General features: G+C 51.1%; 1 protein-coding gene across 2 annotated transcripts; it reads left to right on the forward strand.

Annotated features, from left to right (window-relative positions):
* Positions 1-7,341: 7,341 nt before the first annotated feature.
* Positions 7,342-17,130, forward strand: LOC142905710 (normal mucosa of esophagus-specific gene 1 protein-like). Of its 2 annotated transcripts, none has more exons than XM_076052779.1 (5): positions 7,342-7,426; positions 10,015-10,104; positions 10,925-11,013; positions 14,978-15,038; positions 16,988-17,130. In XM_076052779.1, exons 2-5 carry the CDS (start codon positions 10,066-10,068, stop codon positions 17,054-17,056), a joined length of 258 nt encoding a protein of 85 aa, XP_075908894.1. In that variant the 5' UTR covers positions 7,342-7,426; positions 10,015-10,065; the 3' UTR covers positions 17,057-17,130. The 2 variants fall into 2 exon arrangements, with proteins under 2 accessions (XP_075908894.1, XP_075908893.1); XM_076052778.1 differs by having other exon boundaries at positions 7,365-7,439.
* The last annotated feature ends 7,392 nt before the right edge of the window (positions 17,131-24,522 follow it).

A 24,522-nucleotide genomic window follows, 5' to 3' on the forward strand; every position in this document is an offset into this window, starting at 1 on the left:
ACTAAGCTTCAGGTCTTCTCGGCCACGGTCATTCCCTCCCTTCTCTACGCTTGCGAAACGTGGACCCCCTTAATGGAGCATCTTCGCCGGTTGGAAACATTTAGGCTGGCCTGCCAACGATCCATCCTGGGTTTAACCAGGCTGGATTGTGTGAGGAGCTCACAAATCATTGAAAGATCTGGGCAAGGTCCCATCGGTGAGCTCCTCCGGCAGGCAAGGCTGCGTTGGCTGGGTCATGTAGCCCGCATGCCCAGCCACCGCATGCCGAAACAGCTTTTGTTCGGCCGGATCGAGGGGGCTAAGCGGGCGCGGCACGGGCTAGAGAAGAGATGGAGTGATGTGGTACAGGAGGACATGGAGCTGAGTAGACTTGCCGATGACCGGTACCAGCGGTGTCAAGATCGGCCTCTGTGGAGGAGGCTCGTGAAGGACGCTACTGGGCAGTTGGAGGCAGTCGCCCTTCAACAACAACGGAGGGCGGAGGAGCGACGCTCACAACAACGAGCGGAGCGCCGGGTGGCTAAGGCACAGCAGGTTGGCACAGTAGGGGGCACAGGTGGTGCATCAGCCAGTCATCTCAGTCAGTCGACCCGTGGCACCTGGGTCTGCCCCGTGACCTCCTGCCAGCGGGCGTTCGACACTTCACGTGGCCTCAAGGTGCACATGGCCTGGCACAAGCGTCGTGGTGACGTCACCGCCACTTAGTGGCGAATGGCGGTTGTTGTTGTGTATGTATATGAGTGTGTATGGCGGCCTTCATATGTGCTGCGCTATTCGCTAACACTTGCCCCAACAGTATGCCGAGGCTACACGGGGGAGCTTTGGCTTTACCTTCCTGTGCGTGTGTGCATTGACCACTGTGTACGTGACCGACGTGGTCCCTTCGCACGTGGGCGGGGGGAGGGCGGGGAGAGGGGCGGGGAGTTGGGGGCGGGGCACTTACAGTGACGTCATGCTAATTTGCATTGTGATTTGCGAGGGATTACCAATCGATTCCATCGATTCGGCGATGGCATCGTGTGAGAATCGATTCTCTCTCCCACGCATGAGGAACTGAATATTTCAACAGTAAACAATACTCACACATATGTACATTTGGATTGTACCAGCAGAAAACCTGTCATCGATACTAAAATGTGTCATGACCGAGTTACACCGTTGTTTTGTTTTATGCAGACACGTGTCCAACCCTTTGTCTGAGCTCCGCCGTCCTCTACATATTAAGTTGTTTTCAGCCAATTAATAAGCGTATCGTGTCTTGTGTGTGTCCCGTGCTGTGTTCGGTGTGGCAGCGGTTAGCCGCGCTGTTCCAACATCACCTGGGCCCTCCCTTCGGTCGACTCAGCCTCAAATGAGTACCTTGTGTGGTGTGTAGTAACCATCGCCCGCTGGGGGAGACAAAGGCGGCCGGGTTGTAGTGATGGTCACCCACCACCTCGTGTGCCGTTCCGGTCATCATAGGTGCTGCTCGCTAACAGCACTTGCCCCGAAAGTCTGTTAGAGGCTACACTACATGGGTGATCTTTGTGTGTAGTGTGACAGGTGTTCGCAAGCAGCACTTGCCCCGAAAGTCTGTTGGAGGCTACACTACATGGGTGATCTTTGTGTGTAGTGTGACAGGTGTTCGCAAGCAGCACTTGCCCTCAACAGTCTCCGTCCAACGACACAGGCGCAACCCCTGCTCAGCTTGTCCCCAGCAGCAGCAGCAGTGCGAAATAAATAAGTAAATGCTGACACATTCAAGACCTTGACCCCCGAGTCTAACTCACACCCCACAACAAAGACAAAGGTCCCCCGTCTTGCTTTTTGGCAGACTGTTGCAAAGTGCAGCACTTCACACACGACTGTTTTCCAGAAACAACGCCGGCCCGGCCGCCTTTGTCTCCCCAGTGATGATGTTTATACACCGCACTCCCACACACACAAAACGAAAGATCCCACTCCCCCCGTATATCCTCTCGCAGGCTGTTGGGGAAATTGCGGTTAGCGTGTAGTTGCACTGATGAAGGCCGGCACTGCGGCACACGACGGGGTGGGTAGCCAGCACCACAACCCAGCCGTCTTTGTCTTCCGAGTGGGGATGTTTACCAACACCGCACCAGGTAATCACTTGACGGTTTAAATATTCGCTACTGTTATTGGTCGTGAGCGGGAATCGCAGCGCGGTGCGCCACCGCTCCCCATACACATGAAGACAAAGATCCCCCGTATAACCTTCACGTACTTTTGGAGACAAGTGCTGTTAGCGTGCAGCCCCTATGAAGGTCGCCACGACACACGAGGGGGTGGGTGGCCAGCACCACAACAAAGACAAAGTCAAAGACCCCGTATAGCCTATTACAGACTGTTGGGGCAAGTGCTGTTAGCGAGCACCTACGAAGGCTGGCCACGGCACACGAGGGGGTGGGTGGCCAGCACCACGCCCGGCCGCCTTTGTTTCCGTAGTTTACACACACGTGTACACACGCACGCTTGTACACACACACAAACGCGCGTGTTCAGGGAGACAGGTGCGGGACCACGTGACTCGGATTGAGGTTGCTCAAGGCGGGGTCGTAGAGCCTGGAGTGACCCCTATGTCACCGGGGGTGGCGGGGGGAGGGGGTGTTAGGATGGGGAAAGGAGGGGGGAGGATGAGGGGGGCTACGTGATAAACACCACGCACCTTGTCACGTGGTTGTAACACGTTCACGTGTGTGCCACGTGGTTGTAACATGTCCGTGTGTATTCTTAGTTTTTTCGGTAAAGTCACGTTGAAGAGAAACAACAAAATAATAAAATATATATAAAACAATAAAAAATTCTCACGACGTTTCGACCATTATTATTTTGTTGTTTCTCTTCAACGTGACTTTACCGAAAAAACTAAGAATTTGAATTACTGCAGTCACGAAAGCTTTAAATCAAAAATGTCCGTGTGTGTGTGTCACGTGGTTGTAACACTCCATGTGTATCTGTGTCACGTGGTTGTAACACGTCCACGTGTGTGTGTTACGTGGATGTAACATGTCCACGTGTGGGATGGGTGGTTGGAGGGGTGGTTTACTCTGAGAGCCCCGTGGATGGTTGGGGGGGGTTGGGGGTTTTCCCTTGGGACCGCCCGGTACCGAACCGTGGGGGAGTCTACTGGCAGCAGGTATATGATCTGAGGCTACTGGCAGCAGGTAAAACAATCAGAGGTGACTGGCAGCAGGTATACGATGCCTATGAGAATGGAGCTTGGAACAGATGGATATTAGTCCACACATGTTGCTGTAACCACTTTCTCCTGGCAGAGTCAGGGTGGTACGATTCCTCCTCGACGCCAACCCAATGGCAAGAAGGGAGTGTGGAAGAGATGGAGATTTGGACACACAATTTGCTGTAACCGCCTTCTCCTGGGTGAGTCAGGGGGTATGCCCAGGGTGACCCCGCCCACTGGAATTCGTCACAGCACATTAATCCGCGGACCAATCAAATTGGCGCATAGCGCCAGCGACATCGCTCCTCCACGTGCAGCTCCACGTGGATCTGTCATCGATTGTTGAGTGGAGTCCCGGCGACCTCGGAACGTCTCGTCTTGAACCACTCCCCGCCAGCTTATCCCCCTGCCACCCCCCACCCTGCCAGTTTACCTTAAATTGGGTTTCTTGTTTTAGGTGATTTATTTACCTTCCATATACTTTGCTATCGTGTCTTTGTATAGTAACATTCTTACCCCGTGCCACCACTGGACATCTGTGAAAAAGAGATTTATAGCTCTGATGTTGTTATTGTTGTTATTAATGATGTCTCTCAGCAGAACTCACCCAGTTGACGAGTTAAGAGAGAAAACCAATTCCAGATTGGAGCGATGATAAGAGCTTTGTAGCTCATCGAGTTCCTCCAATATAAATACAGTGAGGGAAAAAATAATTTGATCCCCTGCTGATTTTGTACGTTTGTCCACTGACAAAGAAATGATCAGTCTATAATTTTAATGGTAGGTTTATTTGAACAGTGAGAGACAGAATAACAACAAGAAAATCCTGAAAAACGCATGTCAAAAATGTTATAAATTGATTTGCATTTTAATGAGGGAAATAAGTATTTGACCCCTCTGCAAAAGATGACTTAGTACTTGGTGGCAACACCCTTGTTGGCAATCACAGGGGTCAGACGTTTCTTGTAGTTGGCCACCAGGTTTGTGCACATCTCAGGAGGGATTTTGTCCCACTCCTCTTTGCAGATCTTCTCCAAGTCATTAAGGTTTCGAGGCTGACGTTTGGCAACTCGAACCTTCAGCTCCCTCCACAGATTTTCTATGGGATTAAGGTCTGGAGACTGGCTAGGCCACTCCAGGACCTTAATGTGCTTCTTCTTGAGCTACTCCTTTGTTGCCTTGGCCATGTGTTTGGGGTCATTGTCATGCTGGAATACCCATCCACGACCCATTTTCAATGCCCTGGCTGAGGGAAGGAGATTCTCATCCAAGATTTGACGATACATGGCCCCGTCCATCGTCCCTTTGATGCGGTGAAGTTGTCCTGTCTCCTTAGCAGAAAAAAAACACCCAAAGCATAATGTTTCCACCTCCATGTTTGACGGTGGGGATGGTGTTCTTGGGGTCATAGACAGCATTCCTCCTCCTCCAAACACGGCGAGTTGAGTTGATGCCAAAGAGCTCCATTTTGGTTTCATCTGACTACAACACTTTCACCCAGTTGTCCTCTGAATCATTCAGATGTTCATTGGCAAACTTCAGACGGGCATGTATATGTGCTTTCTTGAGCAGGGGGACCTTACGGGCGCTGCAGGATTTCATTCCTTCACGACGTAGTGTGTTACCAAATGTTTTATTGGTGACTATGGTCCCAGCTGCCTTGAGATCATTGACAAGTTCCTCCCGTGTAGTTCTGGGCTGATTCCTTACCGTTCTCATGATCATTGCACTCCACGAGGTGAGATCTTGCATGGAGCTTCAGGCCAAGGGAGATTGACAGTTCTTTTGTGTTTCTTCCATTTGCGAATAATCGCACCAACTGTTGTCACCTTCTCACCAAGCTGCTTGGCAATGGTCTTGTAGCCCATTCCAGCCTTGTGTAGGTCTACAATCTTGTCCCTGACATCCTTGGAGAGCTCTTTGATCTTGGCCATGGTGGAGAGTTTGTAATCTGATTGATTGATTGCTTCTGTGGACAGGTGTCTTTTATACAGGTAACACGCTGAGATTAGGAGCACTCCCTTTAAGAGTATGCTCCTAATCTCAGCTCGTTACCTGTATAAAAGACACCTGGGAGCCAGAAATCTTTCTAATTGAGAGGGGGTCAAATACTTATTTCCCTCATTAAAATGCAAATCAATTTATAACATTTTTGACATGCGTTTTTCTGGATTTTTGTTGTTATTATTCTGTCTCTCACTGTTCAAATAAACCTACCATTAAAATTAAACACTGATCATTTTTTTTGTCAGTGGGCAAACGTAAAAATCAGCAGGGGATCAAATACTTTTTTTCCCTCACTGTATGTATTCTGATTCGGAATCGGTCCGTGATCGTAGCTCCTGTCATTTCACTCTGAACGAACCGTCCTGAGATTGCCTAGGAGTTGCCTTTGTCTGGCTCAATGGGTCATTCCAACCGGGTAGCGGTGGCAGTGGTGCTTGTGGCAGTGGTGCTGGTGGCAGTGGTGCTGGTGGCAGTGGTGCTTGTGGTAGTGGTGCTGGTGGCAGTGGTGCTTGTGGCAGTGGTGCTGGTGGCAGTGGTGCTTGTGGTAGTGTTGCTGGTGGTAGTGGTGCTGGTGGCAGTGGTGCTGGTGGCAGTGGTTTTGGTGGTAGTCCCGGTAGCGCTGCGGCGAGGGGTTGGTGGATCACCCCACCGAGCCAGGGTGCTTGCGGAGGAGCCGTCCCTCTGGCTCTGCCAGGAGAAGAGCGGTCACACATCAATAACGTGCAACTTACACCTGTTCCGTCTGTATGGATGGAGTTAAACTAAAGTATACAAGTATTTTTTTTTACCAGGTAAGGCCCAATGAGCTGCTATGTAGCTATTTTTCAGAAGCGACCTGGCTACCACAAATTATAACTCACGAAGTGGCTTGTCATGTGGAAATGCATAGTAGCCAAATACTCCTAAACGGGAGGACCCGGAGAAAAATCCAGACGACCACGGGGGGAGAAACACGCAAACTCCAAATATAGAGCAGGCGTCAGGGTCGGGATCGAACCTACGACCTCGTGTAGACCAGACGAGTAGTCAACATCTCCTAGCCACAACAGAGCTTGGAGGGCGATTGTCGCTAAACGCCGTCTCCTCACCACCACGTGGCTGCTGCTGCTGCCGCCTTCCCGCTCCTCGTCTGTGGTTCCTCCTCTCTCTCTCTCCAGTTCTCACGGTTGGCTACGTATGGCGCGATAAAAGTTCAACATGCTGTATATACAAAGACAAAGGTCTCCCGTCTAGCCTTAACATACTGTTGGGGCAAGTGTTGTTAGCGAGTAGTACCTATGAAGGTCGGAACGGAACACGAGGGGGTGGGTGGCCAGCACCACGCCCGACCGCCTTTTTCTCCCCAGTAGCGGTGTTTACTACACACCGCACCAGGTACTCATTTGAGGCTGAGTGAGTGTTAACACGTACACACGCACGTGTGTATGTGCGTGTTAACATTGTGGGGAGTGGTGGCGCGGTGGTTAGCGTGCCGTTGTATGAACCCCTTGCGGATATCTGAACCCCGAGGTCGACTGGCACGGTGTGTAAAACATCGGCACTGGAGGGGAGACAAAGGCGGACGGGACTTGGATTTCGGCCAACACCACCAAATCGCCTTCCTGAATAAATAGATGCTCGCTAACTACGACCCGTCTCTGTCCTTGTGTATCAACACGAGCGTCCTTCTGATGCCATCTCTCACCCAGAATAACCCCCACCCTCCCCACCGCCTCCTCCTCCTCTCTCTTTCATCTCTCTCGCTCTTTCCTGCATTCTCCAGGCAGCACCAAGTCTCTCCAACTCAGCCTCTCTCTTTAATTGCCTTCCTCCTTCCCTCTCCCTCCCTCCCTCTCGTCCACTCTCTCACTTCTCTATAAACTGACCCAAGCGCCCCATTCCTCCTCCCCCCTCCCGTTCCCTCTCTCGCCCTCTTCCTCCTCTCCCTCGGGCAATACCAACCCCCCAGCCCCTCCCCCCAGCTCCACCCCTCCCCCCAGCCCCTCCCCTCCTCCTCCCAGCCCCTCCCTTCCTCCAGCCCCACCCCTCCTCCCCCCAGCCCCTCCCCTCCCCCCAGCCCCACCCGTCCTCCCCCCAGCCCCTCTCTTCCTCCCCCTACCTCTCTATACCATGACTCAATCTCTCGCCCCCAGCCCCTCCCCTCCCTCCAGCCCCACCCCTCCTCCCCCAGCCCCGCCCCTCGCTATATGAAGACCCCCCGCGCTGCCCACGCGGACTCCAAACGCAAGGCGAGACCAGGTGAGCGGGTGAGGTGAGTGAGGGGTGAGCGGGTGAGCGGGTGAGGTGAGTGAGGGGTGAGAGGGTGAGCGGGTGAGGTGAGTGAGGGGTGAGAGGGTGAGAGTGAGAGGGTGAGGTGGGTGAGGTGAATGAGGGTAAGGTGAGTGAGAGGGTGAGGTGATGATTGAGGGTGAGAGGGTGAGGTGGGTGAGGTGAATGAGGGTAAGGTGAGTGAGAGGGTGAGGTGATGAGTGAGGGTGAGAGGGTGAGGTGAGTGAGAGGGTGAGGTGAGTGAGGGGTGAGAGAGTGAGAGGGTGAGGGTAAGGTGAGTGAGAGGGTGAGGTGATGAGTGAGGGTGAGGTGAGTGAGAGGGTGAGGTGAAAGAGGGTGAGGTGAGTGAGAGGGTTAGGTGATGAGTGAGGGTGAGAGGGTGAGTTATGGTGGGAGCGTGGGGTAAGGGTGAGGTGAGAGGGTGAGGCGATGAGTGAGGGTGAGGTGAGTGAGAGGGTGAGGTGATGAGTGAGGGTGAACGCGTGAGGTGAGGTGAGCAGGTGAGTGAGTGAGGCGAGTGTCGCCATGCTATCATCATTACATTTATAATCATCTACGTTCGTTTAAAAAAACCTGCAACATATTCCCCGCAAATAAAACACATAACGCGACATCCATTAATTCATCCCCACGATTTATTTTGTTAGTGTGAATGCGTTTCGCGCTGCTCACGGGGCGAAAGGGGGACAGTGCGGTGTACAGTCGACCATACTTCACCGTGCCGGTCACTGCCTTGTTTTCGAATCGCACGAAAGGTTGAGTCCAGGACCGCCTACGACGATTACGACCGGTCCACCACTGATGATAGCCGAGAGAAACGTGGGTCTGTATCGAGGCCGTAATTATAATATATATTGGGGGACACATATCCCCCTCCCCCCCAATGTTGACTTCATGGCTACGGCCTTGGTCTGTATTATTTCGATGAATTAGCTGACATAAATGTCCTCTTTCGTTGGGCTATCATTTGTGGTGGTGGTGATGGCCAGGTCGCTTCTGAAAAATAAGCTCATAGCTCAGTGGGTAAGACAAAACAAATAGTTTAGCTTAATTAGGGTTTATTGTTTTACGTGACTTGTTTACCTTACCTATACTTTGCAATCCTATCGTGTTTTTGTATCGTTTATTGTTGTAACGTTCTGACCCCGTGCTCCTACTGTACATCTGTGAAAAAGAGCTTCATAGCTCATCGGATTTCGCCTCCAGTATAAATGAATTTTCTGATTGTGACTTCCAGTGGGCCGGGTTCATTGCGTAGTGTAGCGCGCTAACCGCTGCACCACCCATCCTCCCACTGCTCCTTGCAAGCACGTCGATTGAGCCTCCAAGAGAGGGCGACTCGGCTCATCATCATCCATGTGCATAGGTCGATAAAATAGGTACCACTTTGTCGGGTTATCCTATGGAAAGGCTCGACCTGCCGTCTGTTATAGCAATGTGGAATTTCCACCACCGGTTCTGCAGGGGCTGTAAACGGGAGACACCTCTATGCTGATCTTCTATTACGCAGGGTTGGTGTGAGGGGTGGGGGGAGGGGTAGAGTGAGGGGTAGGGGTGGGGGTAGTGTAAGGGATAGGGTGAGGGCTAGTGTGAGGGGTAGGGTGAGGGGTAGGGTGAGGGGTAGTGTGAGGGGTAGGGTGAGGGGTAGTGTGAGGGGTAGGTTAAGGGGTAGTGTGAGGGGTAGGGTGTAGGGTAGGGTGAGGGGTAGAGGGCTAGTGTGAGGGGTAGGGTGAGGGGTAGTGTGAGGGGTAGGGGTAGTGTGAGGGGTAGGGGTAGTGGTAGTGTGAGGGGTAGTGTGAGGGGTAGGGGTGGGGGTAGTGTAAGGGATAGGGTGACGATTATCTGGACCGGTCACCTAGGTCGACTCAGCCTCAAATGAGCACCTAGTGCGGTGTGTAGTAAACATGTTCACTGGAGAGACCAAGGCGGCCGGGCGTGGTGCTGGCCACCCACCACCTCCGTGTGCCGTTCCGGTCCTCAGGTGCAACTCGCTAGCAGCATTTGCCCCAAGTCAGTTAAGGCTACACGAGGGATCTTTGTCTTTGATAAACAGAGCTGCAGTCTCAAAACCCTTATCATCCACCTCCATCTCTCTACAGTCCTCGTCTACCCAATTCACGTTGCCATGAAAAAAGGGCCTTTGGCCGAAACGTCATCTGGGGCCTCGTGTAGCCTGCCGGAGTATGTAACATGATGCGACCATTAGCGTGGTTGTAACAGAATATGGGTTACAGACTAAACACACAAACACATTGCCACAGCTACGCCTCGTCCACATAACAGAGGGAGACCTTGCCCATAAACATCTGGGCAGTTCACCAACGTTGGTTCGAGCAAAGCCTGACTCTGTTACTGCTGCTGATGAGACACTGGATATCGAAACTGGACCAGAGGTTTGCTTGCATTGAATCAATGCTGCTGATTTCTTTATTGCGTACGCTTTGCAACCTTGGTTCAAAGGTCAGCTCGCACTTGGCAACTCGTGCCTCTGTGTTGATGTCACGACCGTTAATTTTATGTATAAGTTATTCAATAAATAAATCTCCAACTCTCCACAGATTTAACACAAGAAGTAGTACCTTGGTGCGACGCGCAGGAGTGATACGACGATGGCCACCGCGGTGCAGTACCTGCGCAAGCACAAGGGGGTGAGTGGAACGCCCCAGCACGGCTCCCAGAACGATGATTGAGGGCCGACGTTGACTAATCGATGATGCAAGCTAACGACTAATTAAAAGCCATCGATTATGATTCTTAATTGACGTTATTTATTTTGGGGGTTGGGGGGTGAGTTGCATTTGTGCCACGTAAATAAATTTTGGTTGATTTTGTGTCGTAAGACCCTCCATCACCCGACGTAGCTGGACGAAATTTAATTAGCTCACTATGATTGACGTGGCTCAGCTCACCCTGTGGCGAGTTACAGAATCTCATAAGCCAGATATAGTAACACTCACCCATCCACTCACCCACCCACTTACTCGACCACTCACTCGCTCACCCACTCACTCACTAACCCACCCATTCGCCCACTCACTCACCCACCCACTTGCTTGCCCACTCACTCGCTGACCCACTCACTCACCCACCCGCTTACTTACTCACCCACTCACTCACTCGCTCACTCACTTACCCACCCACTTACCCATCCAATCATTAACCCATCCACTTACTCGCCCACCCACTTACTCACCCACCCACCCACTTACCCACTCACTCACTCGCTCACCCACCCACTTACTCACCAACTTGCCCAAAATCCCACTCACTCACTACCTCCCTTACTCGCTCAACCCACTCACCGATCAACTCACCTAATAACCCACTCCCCACCTCTCTTACTCGCTCACCCACTGAACCCACCCACTGAATCAATCACACTGGAGAACGGGGGGGTTGGGTGAACACACACACCCCAGTGACTGAGTGTCAGGTGTACGATGACGGTGTCGTGTGTGTGTGTTACAGCTGATCCCTCTGTTTGGATTCCTGAGTCTCGCCGTGGGCATGAGCACCTCCATGAGCATCTATGCACTGCTCACCAAGACTGACGTCGTGTGAGTACCTGTCATGGCCTCCGCGGTGGGGGGTGGTGAGGGGGAGCGGTGGCAGAGTGGTTAGCGCACTCTGTACTCCGAGTGTGTGCATGAGGGGGATTTCTCTCCCCCTGAGTGAGTGTGTGAGAGTAAGTGACTGTCTGAGTGTGTGTGCGAGAGCGAGTGTGTCAGTGAGTGCGTGAGCATCTGAGAGTGAGTGAGTGTGTGTGAGAGAGTGAGTGTGAGTGAGTGTGTGTGTAGTCCGGCAAAAACAACCCCCTCCCCCCTCATGGTGCCTGACGGCAACGCTGTAGTGGGCAGTGCCGTGGGGGGATCCCTCCACCTTCAATTAATTACCACCAAATCACGACTGAAAATTTTAATTAATAAGCTTGTGCCGGAGGCCCTGGGGGGAACTGGCGTCTATGACATCCCCTGGCCAAACCCCATTTGGCACAGCCAGGAGACTGAATCCTTACCCTCGGAGCTCCTCCAGAAACAACAAAAAAAACACTACGTGTGGCCATGTAGAATGTTCGAACGCTCACTGCGGAGGAGAGGCTGCCACTCCTCTGTCGGGAGCTGGACCTGTACCGCCTGGATCTCTGTGGTATTCAGGAGGTCTGGGGGACCAGCTCTGGCTCCTGCCACCATGAGGGGTGGACAGTCCACTTCTCGGGGCAGGAGACTGCCAAACAACAGGGAGTGGCCCTTCTTCTGAACAAAAGAATGAAGGGGGCGTGGGAGCGTGGCGGTGAGGTGTGGAAAGCTGTAAGCCCCAGGCTACTTTGGGCTCGCCTTCCCATCAACCAGAGGTGACGAGTGGTGGTCGTGGTTACTTATGCCCCCACCGAAGACGAACATTCGTGAAGGGATGCAGGCAAGGCTGATGAGTCAGATGCCTTCTATGACCTCCTGTCACAGGTGCTAGCTAAAGTGGCCCCTTGGGATAGAATCATATTGTTGGGTGACTTCAAGGCCCGAGTTGGTCATGATGCTGGCAACTGGTCTGGAGTGATTGGAAGGCATGGGCCAGATCAGCTCAATAACAATGACAGGAGGCTGCTAGATTTTTGTGCAGCCCATGTGCTTGTAATTACCAACACGCTGTTCTGGCATTGGCGCATCCACACAACATCATGGATGCATGCCGGTCCAAGCAAGAACATCTGCTGGACTACATAGTGACGGGACAGCGGGTGCGGGTCCATGTCCTTGACACCAGGACCAACCGTGGAACTGATCTTCCCACTGACCATCGACTTGTCATCTATAAGATGCGCCTGCCATTCTTCCACTCCGGTAGTGGGTGTACACCCACGACCCCATTCAAACCCTTAGTGGCATGGTCTCAGCTAGCTGATGAAAGTTGCAAGCGAGAATGTCATCATCGCTTGCGGCTGGGGTTGGCATTGTCCCCCACTCCTCCTGATGTCGAGGGGAAATCGGCGAGGTTTAGGACTGTGGCTCATGCAGCTGCAATGGCTGCTTTGGGTACACGGTTCAGACCTCCCAAGAGACCCTGGCTGACAGAGGAGGTGTTCAGGCTGGCTGAGAAAAAGCGACAGGCCCACTCTCATCGGCTACAGCATCCCACATCGGAGAATGAGGAGGCTTACCGCAGCCTTTGCGAGGAGGTTTGGAGAGCCGTGAGGCGCTGCAAGGATGGGTGGTGGTCGCGGATTGCTGAGGAGATGGAGTCTGCCTCAGTGGCCCACGATCACAAATCGCTCTTTAATTCCATAAAAAAGTAACCTGCAGCGCCACACCTATTACCATCATTAGGGGAAAGAACGGTGATCCAATCTCCGACCCCCAGGAACAGGTTTGCAGATTTGCTGAGCATTTATGTGAGGTCCTGGGGTAGGGGAAATCCCTCAGCCTGGAAAACAACGTGGGAAAAAGTGGGGATGACCCTGCCGAGACTGCGGTGTCTCAAATATTGGAAGGAGAAGTCACCCCCTGTGAGTGGCTGGCTGAGGTGCCATCTGTTGAGGAAATACTGAAGGCGATCCGGAGTCTGAGACCAGGAAAGGCACCAGGCAGAGAGGGGTGGTTCCCCTCTTTCAGAAGGGGGACCGAACAGACTGTAACAACTACAGGGGCATCTCACACCTCAGTGTGCCGGGAAAGGTCCTGGCAAGGATTATTCAACATCGCTTTGCTAGGCACGCTGAGGAGAGGCTTGTGTAGCCCCAATGCGGTTTCAGGAAAGGGCGGTCCTGCACAGATGCCATATTTTCTGTCTGTCTGCTACAGCAGAGGTGTAGGGAATTCCAACAAGACCTACATCGTTGCTTTATTGACCTTGCCAAGGCCTATGATACCATCAGTAGGCCTGGGCTCTGGGTTGTTCTTCATGCTTTCGGAGTCTCTGACCCTCTGCTCACGATCATTAAAGACCTTCCTGATGGTGAGAGGGCCCGGGTAAAATTACGTGGCCGGGAGTCGGAGCCATTCCCTGTACACCTTGGGGTGCGACGGGGATGTCCTCTAGCTCCCAAATTATTTAACATCTATTTCGACCACGTAGTTCGTGAAGCCTTCAATAGCTGTACCAGAGGAATTTCCATCTGGTACAGATACAATGGGAGGCTGATCGATGTGGTCAAGGGAAGGCTCCTTATTGCTCAACCATGTTATGTATGCCGATGATTTGGTAATTGCTGCTCACTCAGAGGAGGAGTTGGAGGCGCTGCTGCTGAACCTGGAGTTGCCATTAAGAGGTGGGGACTTACCATCAGCCCCACCAAAACTAAGCCCCTACGTGGGTATTTTGTACGATCGGACACTCCACCCCCACAACTCTCAATTGGTGATAGGGCAGTTGTGGAGACAGTGGAGAGTTTCCCATACCTGGGAAGTGTGCTCATGACCGGCGCCAGTTTAACAGCAGAGGTCTCTCTCCGAATCAGTCAAGCGGCATTATCTCTTCATTGGTTGCGTAACGCTGTGTGGAAGCTACCTTGTCTATTGCTCTGCATGAAGCTTCAGGTCTTCTTGGCTACAGTCATTCCCTCAATTTCCTATGCTTGCGAAACGTGGACCCCCCTAATGAAACATCTTCGCCATTTAGAAAAATTTAGGCTGGCCTGCCTACGATCCTTCTTGGGTTTAACCAGGCTGGATTGTGTGAGGAGCTCCAAAATCCTTGAAAGATGTGGTCAAAGCCCCATCGGTGAGTTCCTCCAGCAGGCAAGGCTGCTTTGGTTTTGTCATGTAGCCCGCATGCCCAGCCACCGCATGCCTAAACAGCTTTTGTTCGGCCGGATCGAGGGGGCTAAATGGGCATGGCACGGGCTAGAGAAAAGATGGAGTGATGTGGTACAGGAGGATGTGGAACTGAGTGGACTTGCCGATAACTGGTACCAGCGGTGTCAAGATCAGCCTCTGTGGAGGAGGCTCATGAAGGACGCTACTGGGCAGTTGGAGGGGGGAGGAGCGATGCTCCAAACAACGAGCGGAGCGCCGGGTGGCTAAAGTACAGCAAGTTGGCACAGTAGGGGGCACAGGTGGTGCATCGGTCAGTCATATGACTCTCAGTCAGTCGACCCATGGCACTTAGGTCTGTCCCGTGACCTCCTGCCAGCGAGCGTTCGATACTTCACGTGGCCTTAACATACACATAGCCTGGCACAAGCGTCATGGTGATGTCACCGCCACTTCGTAGCGAATGGCGGTTGCTGTTATTGAGAGTGAGTGGGGAGCAGTAGTGTAGCGGTTAGCGCGCTGCGCGAGGAATCCGGTGACCCGAATTCGATTCGCACTCACGACTAACATCAGTAGTGACTATCTGAACCGGTTCTGGGTCTCCCCTAGGTCGACTCAGCCTCAAATGAGTACCTGGTGTGGTGTGTAAAGACAAAGGTGGCTGGGAGTGGTGTGCTAATAGCAGCACTAGCTCAAACAGCCTGTTAGATGCTATCCTGGGGATCTTTGTCTTTGTAGCATTTATGCGTGTGTTGTGTGTTGTGTGTCTTATCAGGGTGAATAAATCTGGGAACCCGTGCCCATGGGAGAAAATTGATCCAACCAAACCACAGAAGGTAATGCTCATACACTCACACGGACAAAGACACACACTTACATAGACACACTCACATAGACATATACTCACACAGACACGCACTCACAGTCTCACACAATTACATAATTACTTACACAGACAAAGATCCCCCGTATAGCCTGAACAGACTGTTGGGGCAAGTGCTGTTAGAGAGGAGCACCTATAAACAGGGCCGGATTAAGGCACGGGGCTTTAAGGGCTGCAGCCCAGGGGCCTCCGCCAGCTGGAGGGCCTCCAGAGATTAAGTTAAAAGTTATTTCACTTGTGAATGCTGAATTTTATTTGTTGTTAGCCTTGTAAAAATTAATTTTCTTTAACTTTGTTTTCCCAGGGGCCTCACAGTTCCTGTAGCCCAGGGGCCTCACAGTACCTGTAGCCCAGGGGCCTCACAGTACCTGTAGCCCAGGGGCCTCACAGTTCCTGTAGCCCAGGGGCCTCACAGTACCTGTAGCCCAGGAGCATTCAAAATCTTCATCCGGCCCTGCCTATAAAGGCCAGAACGGCACACCAGGGGGTGGAGTGGCTGGAACCATGCTCGGCCGCCATTGTTCCCCAAGTCGCGACCCAGGGGAAGCCCAGGATTGGTTCAGATAAGTGTCACTGGTGTTGACGTGCGGGGAAATCGAACTCGGGTCGCGTGTACGGGCGCAGCGCCCTAACCGCTGCACTACCGCTCCTCATTCACTCACATAGACACACAATCATACATCAACAACAGCTGTCATTCGCCAATAAGTAGAGGTGACGTCACCACAGTGCTTGTGCCAGGCCAGGTGCACTCTGAGGCCACGTGAAGTGTGGAAGGCTTGCTGGGAGGTCACGGGACAGACCCAGGTGCCATGGGTTGACTGACTGAGATGACTGGCAGATGCACAACCTGTACTCCCCACTGTGCCAACTTGCTGCACTCTAGTCGCCCGGCGCTCCGCTCGTTGTTGCGAGCGTCGCTCCTCTGCTCTTCATTGGTATTGGATGGTGACTGGCTTAAACTGCCCAGTAGCATCCTTCACGAACCTGCTCCATAGAGGCCACTGGTACCAATCGTCGGCAAGTCCACTCAGCTCCACATCCTCCTATACCGCATCAGTCCATCTCTTCTCCAGCCCATGTCGTGCCCGTTTAGCCCCCTCTATGCAGCTAAAAATAAGCTGCTTGAGCATTCGGTGGCTGGGCGCGCCGGCAATATACCTCAGCCAATGTAAGCCTTGCCTGCCGGAGGAGCTCACTGAGGGGAATGTGCCCAGATCTTTTAAGGCTCTGTGAGCTCCTCACACAATCCAGTCTGGTCCGTAGCGCAGTGCGCTAACCACTGCACCACCACACATAATACAAAGTCCCCCCGTATAGCCTTTAACAGACTGTTGGGGAAAGTGCCGGCAGCGTGTCGCACCTACAGTATGATAATCGCCACTGCTGCTGGTGGCCGTGATTGGGAATTGAACTCTGGTCTATGCCGGGTTCATAGCGTAGCGTGATAATCGTTACACTCCCACTGCCTCCACACATGTAGTAACTCTCTCATACTCGTGCAAACAAAGACAGAGACCCCCCGTATCGCCTGTAATAGACTGTCGGGGCAAGTACTGTTAGCGAGCACCTATGAAGGCCAGCACGGCACACGAGGGGTGGGTGGCCAACACCATGCTCGGCCGCTTTTGTCTCCCTAAGCAGCGACGTTTACACACCACACCAGGTACCTAAGGGAGGCCCATGACCGATTCAGATAATCGCCACTAGTGTTGGCTGTGAGCAGGAATCGAACTCGGGTCGCCGGCTTCATAGTGCAATGCGCAAACCGCTGCACCACCGCTCCCCTCACTCGCATCTGTGCAGGTCCACCCGCACACACTCACTGGGGTGACTCTAACTAATCGTTCTCTCTCTCTCGCCCCCTCTCCTTGTCTCTCCCCCTCACTCTCTCCTCGATAGTTGATCACCATCAACCAGAAGTGGGAGAGATGCGAGGGACTGGACCTGGCAAAGCAAGCGACCAAATAAACTCACTCATGGACATCCCACACACTTAGTCACCCACTCACATACACAGAGACACCAACTCACAGAGACACCAACTCACACACAAATAGACACTCACTTACATTAGACACTCACTTACATAGACAAAGATAAACAAAGATCCCCCGTATAGCCTTAACAGACTGTAGGGGCAAGTGCTGTTAGCGAGCACCTATGAAGGCCGGCACAGCACACGAGGGGGTGGGTGGCCAACACCACGCCCGGCCGGCTTTGTCTCCCCAGTGTTTACACATCGCACCAAGTACTCATTTTAGGCTGAGTCGACCTAGGGGAGGCCCAGGACCGGTTAAGATAATCGTCACTGATGTTGGCCATGAGCGGGAATCGAACCCGGGTCGCCAGGTTTGTAGCGCAGCACGCTAACCGCTGCACTACACACACACATACACCTATTTCCATACATACTCACCCACTCACTCATCAAGTGACGAGTCAGGTGGTTGGACCGTTGAGCTGTTAACGGGGATTGAACTCTGACCGGAGCAGTGATTTGAGTAAAAATTGCGTTTATAGTCAATAGACAAACAAGACAAAGGTCCCCCACGTAGTATTTAACAGGCTGTTGTGGAAAGTGCTGTTAGCGAGTAGCTGCTTTGAAGGCCGGCACGGCACACGACGGGGTGGGTGGCCAGCACCAGACCTACAGACGTACACACAGACAGACAAAGATCCCCTGTATAGCCTTAACAGACTGTTGGGGCAAGTGTGGTTAGCGAGCACCTATGAAGGCCGGCATGGCACACGAGGGGGGTGGGTGGCCAACATCACGCCCGGCCGCCTTTGTCTCCCAAGTGGCAATGTTAACACACCACACCAGGTACTAATTTTAGGCTGAGTCGACCTAGAGGAGGCCCAGGACTGGTTCAGATAATCACTACGGATGTTGGCCGTGAGTGGGAATCGAACGCAGGTCACTGGATTCATAGCGCAGCGCGCTAACCGCTCCACACAGTGCTACACACACACACTGGTACACACACACTGGTACACACACTGGTACACACACACAATGCGTTATGTTCCCCGCACAACAGAGAGCCGAGCCGCACACGTGATTACTCTCTCGAGTCCGTCCAAATGATGGCAGCAACTCCGTGCTGAACTTGAGTTTGCGAACTAACTATGACACAGTGTACCACAAGGGTGGTCCAGATGTCTCGTGACCCCCCCTCCCCAATTAACTCCTAATATTGTTTTGCATATTCATTTGTGTTTTAAATAAAACCTTACATATTAAATACAATTATTACGTTTTAGAGAATTATTCAATAGTGGGGGGTGGTGATGGGGGGGTGGTGATGTCTCTGAGTCACCCAGAGACACTCAGAGAGAGAGGGTGACTCAGAGACATCCAGACCACCCTGTACTTTGTGAACTGACCAGATGGGAAGACTCTCGTGTACCAGGTACTCATTTGAGGCTGAGTCGACCTCGGGGAGGCCCATTGACCAGTTCAGATAGTCGTCACTGGTGTTGGCCGTGAGCGGGAATCGAACTCGGGTCTTTGCCGAGTTCGTAGCGTGGTGCAGCGCTACCCGCCACACTGCCGCTCCCCCACACACGGGGCCAGGGTTGTGAGTGCGTGCAGCTATCGCACGCGTGCAGAAATACATATTTGTGTGATCCTTGTCCACCCCACCAACTCGACAGAACTACTGAACGCGCTGGAGAAAACGTGGCTCGAGCCAATTGTGATTAGACGGGTGTTGTCTTCACTGGGACTTATCAGCTCAGAGACAAAGATCCCCTGTATAACCTTAACAGACTGTAGAGGCGCAGTGCTGTTAAGCGAGCACCTTTGAAGGCCGGAACTGGTACACGAGGGGGTTGGCGGCCAGTACCACGCCCGACCGCCTTTGTCTCCCCAGTGGCGACGTTTACACACCGCACCAGGTACTCATTTGAGGCCGAGTCGACCTAGGGGAGGCCCATGACTGGTTCAGATAATCGTCACTGGTGTTGGCCGTGAGCGGGAATCGAACATGGGTCGCCAGGTTCATAGCGCAGTGCGCTAACCGCTACACTGTCGCTCCCCCCACCACAGATTACAACAACAACCGCCATTCGCTACTAAGTGGCGGTGACGTCACCACGACGCTTGTGCCAGGCTATGTACACACGCACAGACACACTTGTGAATCGTTGTGAAGAGGGAATTCCCTCCTCTCTCGACACTGTCTGGTGGCCTTCCCCGCCTCTTCTGTCTTTGCTCATTTATTGTGAGAGATGCATATATTATTACTGTATAAATCATGATTAGGATGTAATATATAAATGTATACGATTTAAAATTATAATGCACCGCCGTCGCACACACGAGCAGGAAGGCAGCAGAGAGAGAGGACGACTCAGAGAGAGATAGAGGACGACTCAGAGAGAGAGGGTGACTCAAGAGACAGAGAGGACGACTCGCAGAGAGAGAAGACGACTCGTAATGAGAGAGGACGACTCAGAGAGTGAGCAACTCAGAGACAGGACGACTCGTAAAGAGAGAGGACGACTCGTAGAGAGAGAGGACGACTCGTAATGAGAGGACGACTCGTAATGAGAGAGGACGACTCAGAGAGAGGTCGACTCAGAGAGTGAGCAACTCAGAGACAGGACGACTCGTACAGAGAGAGGACGACTCGTAGAGAGAGATGACTCGTAGAGAGAGAGGGTGACTCAGACAGAGAGGACGACGCAGAGAGTGAGCAACTCAGAGAGAGGACGACTCGTAGAGAGAGAGGACGACTCAGAGAGAGAGAGAGGGGGCGACTCAGAGAGAGAGGGTGACTCAGACACAGAGGACGACTCGTAGAGAGAGAGGACGACTCAGAGAGAGAAAGAGGGGGCGACTCAGAGAAAGAGGACGACTCGTAGAGAGAGAGGGTGACTCAGAGACAGAGAGGACGACTCAGAGAGAGACAGAGAGAGGGAGCGACTCAGAGAGAGAGAGAGAGGGGGCGACTCAGAGAAAGAGGACGACTCGTAGAGAGAGAGAGGGTGACTCAGAGACAGAGAGGACGACTCAGAGAGTGAGCAACTCAGAGACAGAGAGGACGACTTGTAGAGAGAGAGGACGACTCAGAGAGAGAGAGAGGGGGCGACTCAGATGCGCCAGGAGGAGGAACCACAGACGAGGAGCCCGAAGGCAGCAGCAGTCACGTGGTGGTGAGTAGCCGACGCTTACTGACAATTGTCCAAGCACTGATGTCCTCTACATATTTTATTAAAGTGTTATCGGCACAATGAATGAGTGCTGGAGGAAACCAGACCGCCCGGAGAGGGGGAAACACTATCCCGTACGAACAGAACAGGTGGAATCCACATCTTTGCTGGAACCACATTCTCATGGCAGAGCCAGGGGGTACGGCTCCTTGACGCCCACCCACCCGCGGGTAGGGGAGGGCACTTCACAGCACCATCTGTGTGCGATCCACCAACCTCCTCTGCCTGTTGCCTCCACACCAGCACTACCGAGTCATGAATGTCGGCATAGCCAGGATGTTCTCAAACTCTTTTTTTTCAATTCGGTGGGTTCCTTAAAAAAAAAACGACCAAACAAGTCACGCATTCGAGTAGTTATTTTTTTTCAAACTGGTGATCTGAACAAGGCTGAGACTTTGCTACACGTTTAGGATCTCGCGTGCAGAGGCATCCAGTGGCACGAGTCGGGGGCTGACATTCCGCCACGGTGGCTTGGAGATGTTGACTACCTCGCCTGGTATGCAGGAGTCGTGGGTTCGATCCCAACTCTGACGCCTGATGTATATTTGGAGTTTGCGTGCCTCTCTATCTCCCTGTGGTGGCGTGGATTCTTCTCCGTGTCTCTCCGGTTCTACCCTGCATATTTAGAATCAACATAAAGCCATTTATAGAGAAACGTGGGCTTATACTATTTTGATTATTTGGCTGCAATAATTTTCCGCGCAATGATGACAAGCCCCTCCTTTGAGCTACCATTTGTGATAGCAAGGGTCGCTTCTGAAGAAGAGATAGCAGCAGCAGCAACAACAGCTACAACTGGTGCTGCTAGCTTGTTGCCGGCTTGTGTCGCCTTGAAGCGTTTTGGTGGGTGGGGTGAAGGGGTTGGTGGATCGCCTAAGGATCGCTTAATGACGGGCGCAGTTAAGATTAATAAAATCAGTATTCCTATTGTTTTATATTTTTATTATTGATTGTTTCCCTTCTACGTGACTTTACCGAAAGAACCAAGAATATGAATCCCTGCAGTCACGAAAGCTTTAAATCAAAATCAGCATTCCTGTCAACGTCGCCTGCTGTTGTTTGCTGCTGGTTATATATATTATGTTGTGCAATTTTTTTAATTAAAAATGTCATTTTGATTTAAAGCTTTCGTGACTGTAGGGATTAATGTTCTTGGTTCTTTCGGTAAAGTCACGCAGAAGGGAAACAATAAAATAATAAAAATACGTGACTTTACCGAAAGAACCAAGAATAAAAATGTAATGTCAATTTATGAAATTATGAAAATGTATGAATTATGTAAATTATGCGAAATTCATACAAAATTGAAACATGTGTGTATTTCATGTTACTTGATGTTCATTGAGTTTAAGTGTAATGTGATCACTCGTATGTGTGTTTAAACGTGTGTAAAATATTACGTTGAAAGGTGGGTATACGATCTCTATGTGTGTGTATAGGGGTATTATTCATGTGTGTGTGTTTGTATTTTGATCAATAGGTGTGCGTGTAGTTATGTGTATTATTGGCTCCTTCGTTGTCTGAGGGTGTATTACGTGTGTGTGGTTATTTGTAATTGATGTGTGAATGTGTGAGGGTGGGGCTTGGCTTTGTTGTCGAGGGGCGTATTGATGATTTAGTGTAATTATGTCCGGTCTCAGGATTCAGATCTCGCCGCAGGATACAGTTTATATAATTAAGATAATACAATTTTTACTTAAAACTTTCGTGACGGCAGGAATTGATATTCTTGGTTCTTTCGGTAAAGTCACGTAGATAGAAAATAAAAATAAATTTAAATAAAACATACAAAATGGTTTTTATTATTTTATTATATTCAATTTATTATTATTTTTTATTTTCTATCCACGTGACTTTACCGAAAGAACCAAGAATATTAAGATAATTATGCATGAACTTAGGAAGGAACCACTAAGACTCTTCTGTGTTAAGCAACTTTAATATCTAAAAACACTCTAATATGCGAACACACTTATGATCGGAATTGCCACGACAGGACTCCTGCAGATATCATACTCATCGATCCGTGCAATTAAAACCTCATTGGTTACGTTGTTAAACAGAGCAATAGAACAATAGGCTAACTCCTCATAGTAACGCGACAATCCACGACGGAAGGAAGGTCCTTAAAAATGACAGCGATCATAGGCAACCGTGCTAAAAAACATGTGCTCAATTGCAAAAGGGGGCATCAATGAATTCATTGGTAAGATTATGCAATTAAAATAAATATCTCAAAACAATAACATTCATGCGAGTGTGTAGATTCGTAACATAGGTTATTCAAATATCAAATGGCTAGTGGACATCAACGAATTCATTGGTACGATTATGTGATGAAAAGAAAACAAACGACTAAAATACTTCTAAACGACCGTATCCATGCAACTTAAGGGACAGAACAATGCTTCTCCACGACCAGTTAATAATAAACACACCGCTTTGGAATGGCAACCCTTTGCGAAACAAACACCCCGCGGAACAATCTTATTGGTACCGATATGCGCGTTGGAGGGGTGAGGGGAGGAGAAGAGGTGGTGAGAGGTGGGGTAGGAAGGGGGAGGAGGGGTGGTGAGGGGGAGGAGGCATGGCGAGGGGAGGAGGGGTGGGGGACGAGAGGTGGTGAGGGGAGGGGGGAGGTGGAGGCAGGGGGAGGGGAGGGAGAGGTCGTGATGAGAGGTGGTGAGGGGGGTAGGGGGGTGGTGCCTCTAAAACAGGGATAGGCAGCCTGCGGCTCTTTGAATGCCTCCTTGCGGGCAGCAGTCACAGTTTTGTTCAACAACCCGAGTTTACTTTACAAGGTATTCTGTTCTTTAATCTAAATCACTGGTTCCTAACCTGGGGTGCATCACGTACCTCCTGGGGGTGAGTGATGCCCTCTTCTGGGGGTTTGAGACATTGCAGGTTTTTTTAGAAGGTAAATCATTGAAACACAAATTCTGCACGGGAACGTAAGTACAACTTACTTTGTTTCATCAAACCCTATGTATTTATTAATATGAAACATTTTATTGTAACGATTGAGAACTAAAGGGGTGCAAGGCTGCAGTAAAATTTAAGAACCACCCTAATGCTATGAAGTGTCGCCGGCAGGCGGTCCCCGCTATTTACGACGTTACAACGCGTTACTGAAAAACCCCGTGGGCGTAAATCGAACTCTGTATTCCCCATCGACGACGCAATGCTTAGTACTGGGTGTGTCTTGGTGACAGCACCGTCACTCAGGGGGAGGATTAAAAAAAATCTAAGTACAGCGACTCCTCTACTTACGCGGTTGATTATATTATTTTTAGAATATTTTTCCTGGAGAAATCCGATGGGCTATGGTGCTCATTTTCACACATGTCTTATTGGCAGCACACTCGCGGCCCCAGCTCCCCCCTTTCAGATGGGACTCGGCTGTATCCCTCTACGGTAATAATACAGTACAGGGACTCCTCTAATTACGGCATTCGCCTTACGAACTTTCAGGGATACGAACAAACCTGTCCCGTATGGTCCAGTTGCCAGTTCAACCGCCGTGCAACAGATGGCGGTGCTGGCATCTACATCTGCAGAATGTGAAGAACCAGTGGTATCTGCATCTACGGGAGATTATACCACTTGTAAATCCATTCCCCGTGTTTAGTGTACACGCCGTACACCATGTTTGGAATCGACAGGAGTAAAGTTGGGACTTATGATGAAATCGACTTACGAACAGACCCCTTAGAACCTAACTCGTTCGTAAGTCGAGGCGTTCCTGTATTCTATCACCTATCTTGTTTAAGTCGGTGTGTGTTTGTGTTCCCAGTGGCTCTGCGTGTGTGATGCGGCTCTCTTGGAACTATTTTTGTTGTCAAAGACGTAACTTTAAATCTTTAATCGCTCGACTTCTTCTTTGAAAGGTGCCGACCATTGGTTTCAAAGGTTACACGCGTCACGTGCACAGCACCTGGTTGACATTTCTACTCTGAGCGCAAATAAGCCTGTTTTACCGGTTTTAATGTCGTAAACCGGTTACCGTAATTAAAACCGTTTTTATGGCAAAATAAGAATAGGCGTTTTACCCTTTCTGGCAGTTAAACAGGAGATGTGTTAGGATGTTCAAACATCCACGGAGATAACTTTTTGCAAGGCGTCAAGTCTGCATTAACCACACACACACAGTGCTTGTGGTGAACCTGCAAGCAAACATGCTCTGATAATAATGTTACGCATTGTCTTTGAAAGTGATT

The sequence above is a fragment of the Petromyzon marinus genome, chromosome 57, assembly GCF_048934315.1.
Source record: "Petromyzon marinus isolate PM22_M1 ecotype Great Lakes invasive population chromosome 57, UKy_Petmar_22M1.pri1.0, whole genome shotgun sequence".
Lineage (NCBI taxonomy): Eukaryota > Metazoa > Chordata > Hyperoartia > Petromyzontiformes > Petromyzontidae > Petromyzon > Petromyzon marinus.

Coding starts and splice junctions, on each gene's coding strand:
- LOC142905710 (XM_076052779.1), top strand. CDS start 10,066: ATGGCCACCGCGGTGCAGTACCTGCGCAAGCACAAGGGG. Junction 10,105..10,924: donor ACCTGCGCAAGCACAAGGGG/GTGAGTGGAACG, acceptor TGTGTGTTACAG/CTGATCCCTCTGTTTGGATT. Junction 11,014..14,977: donor CTCACCAAGACTGACGTCGT/GTGAGTACCTGT, acceptor GTGTCTTATCAG/GGTGAATAAATCTGGGAACC.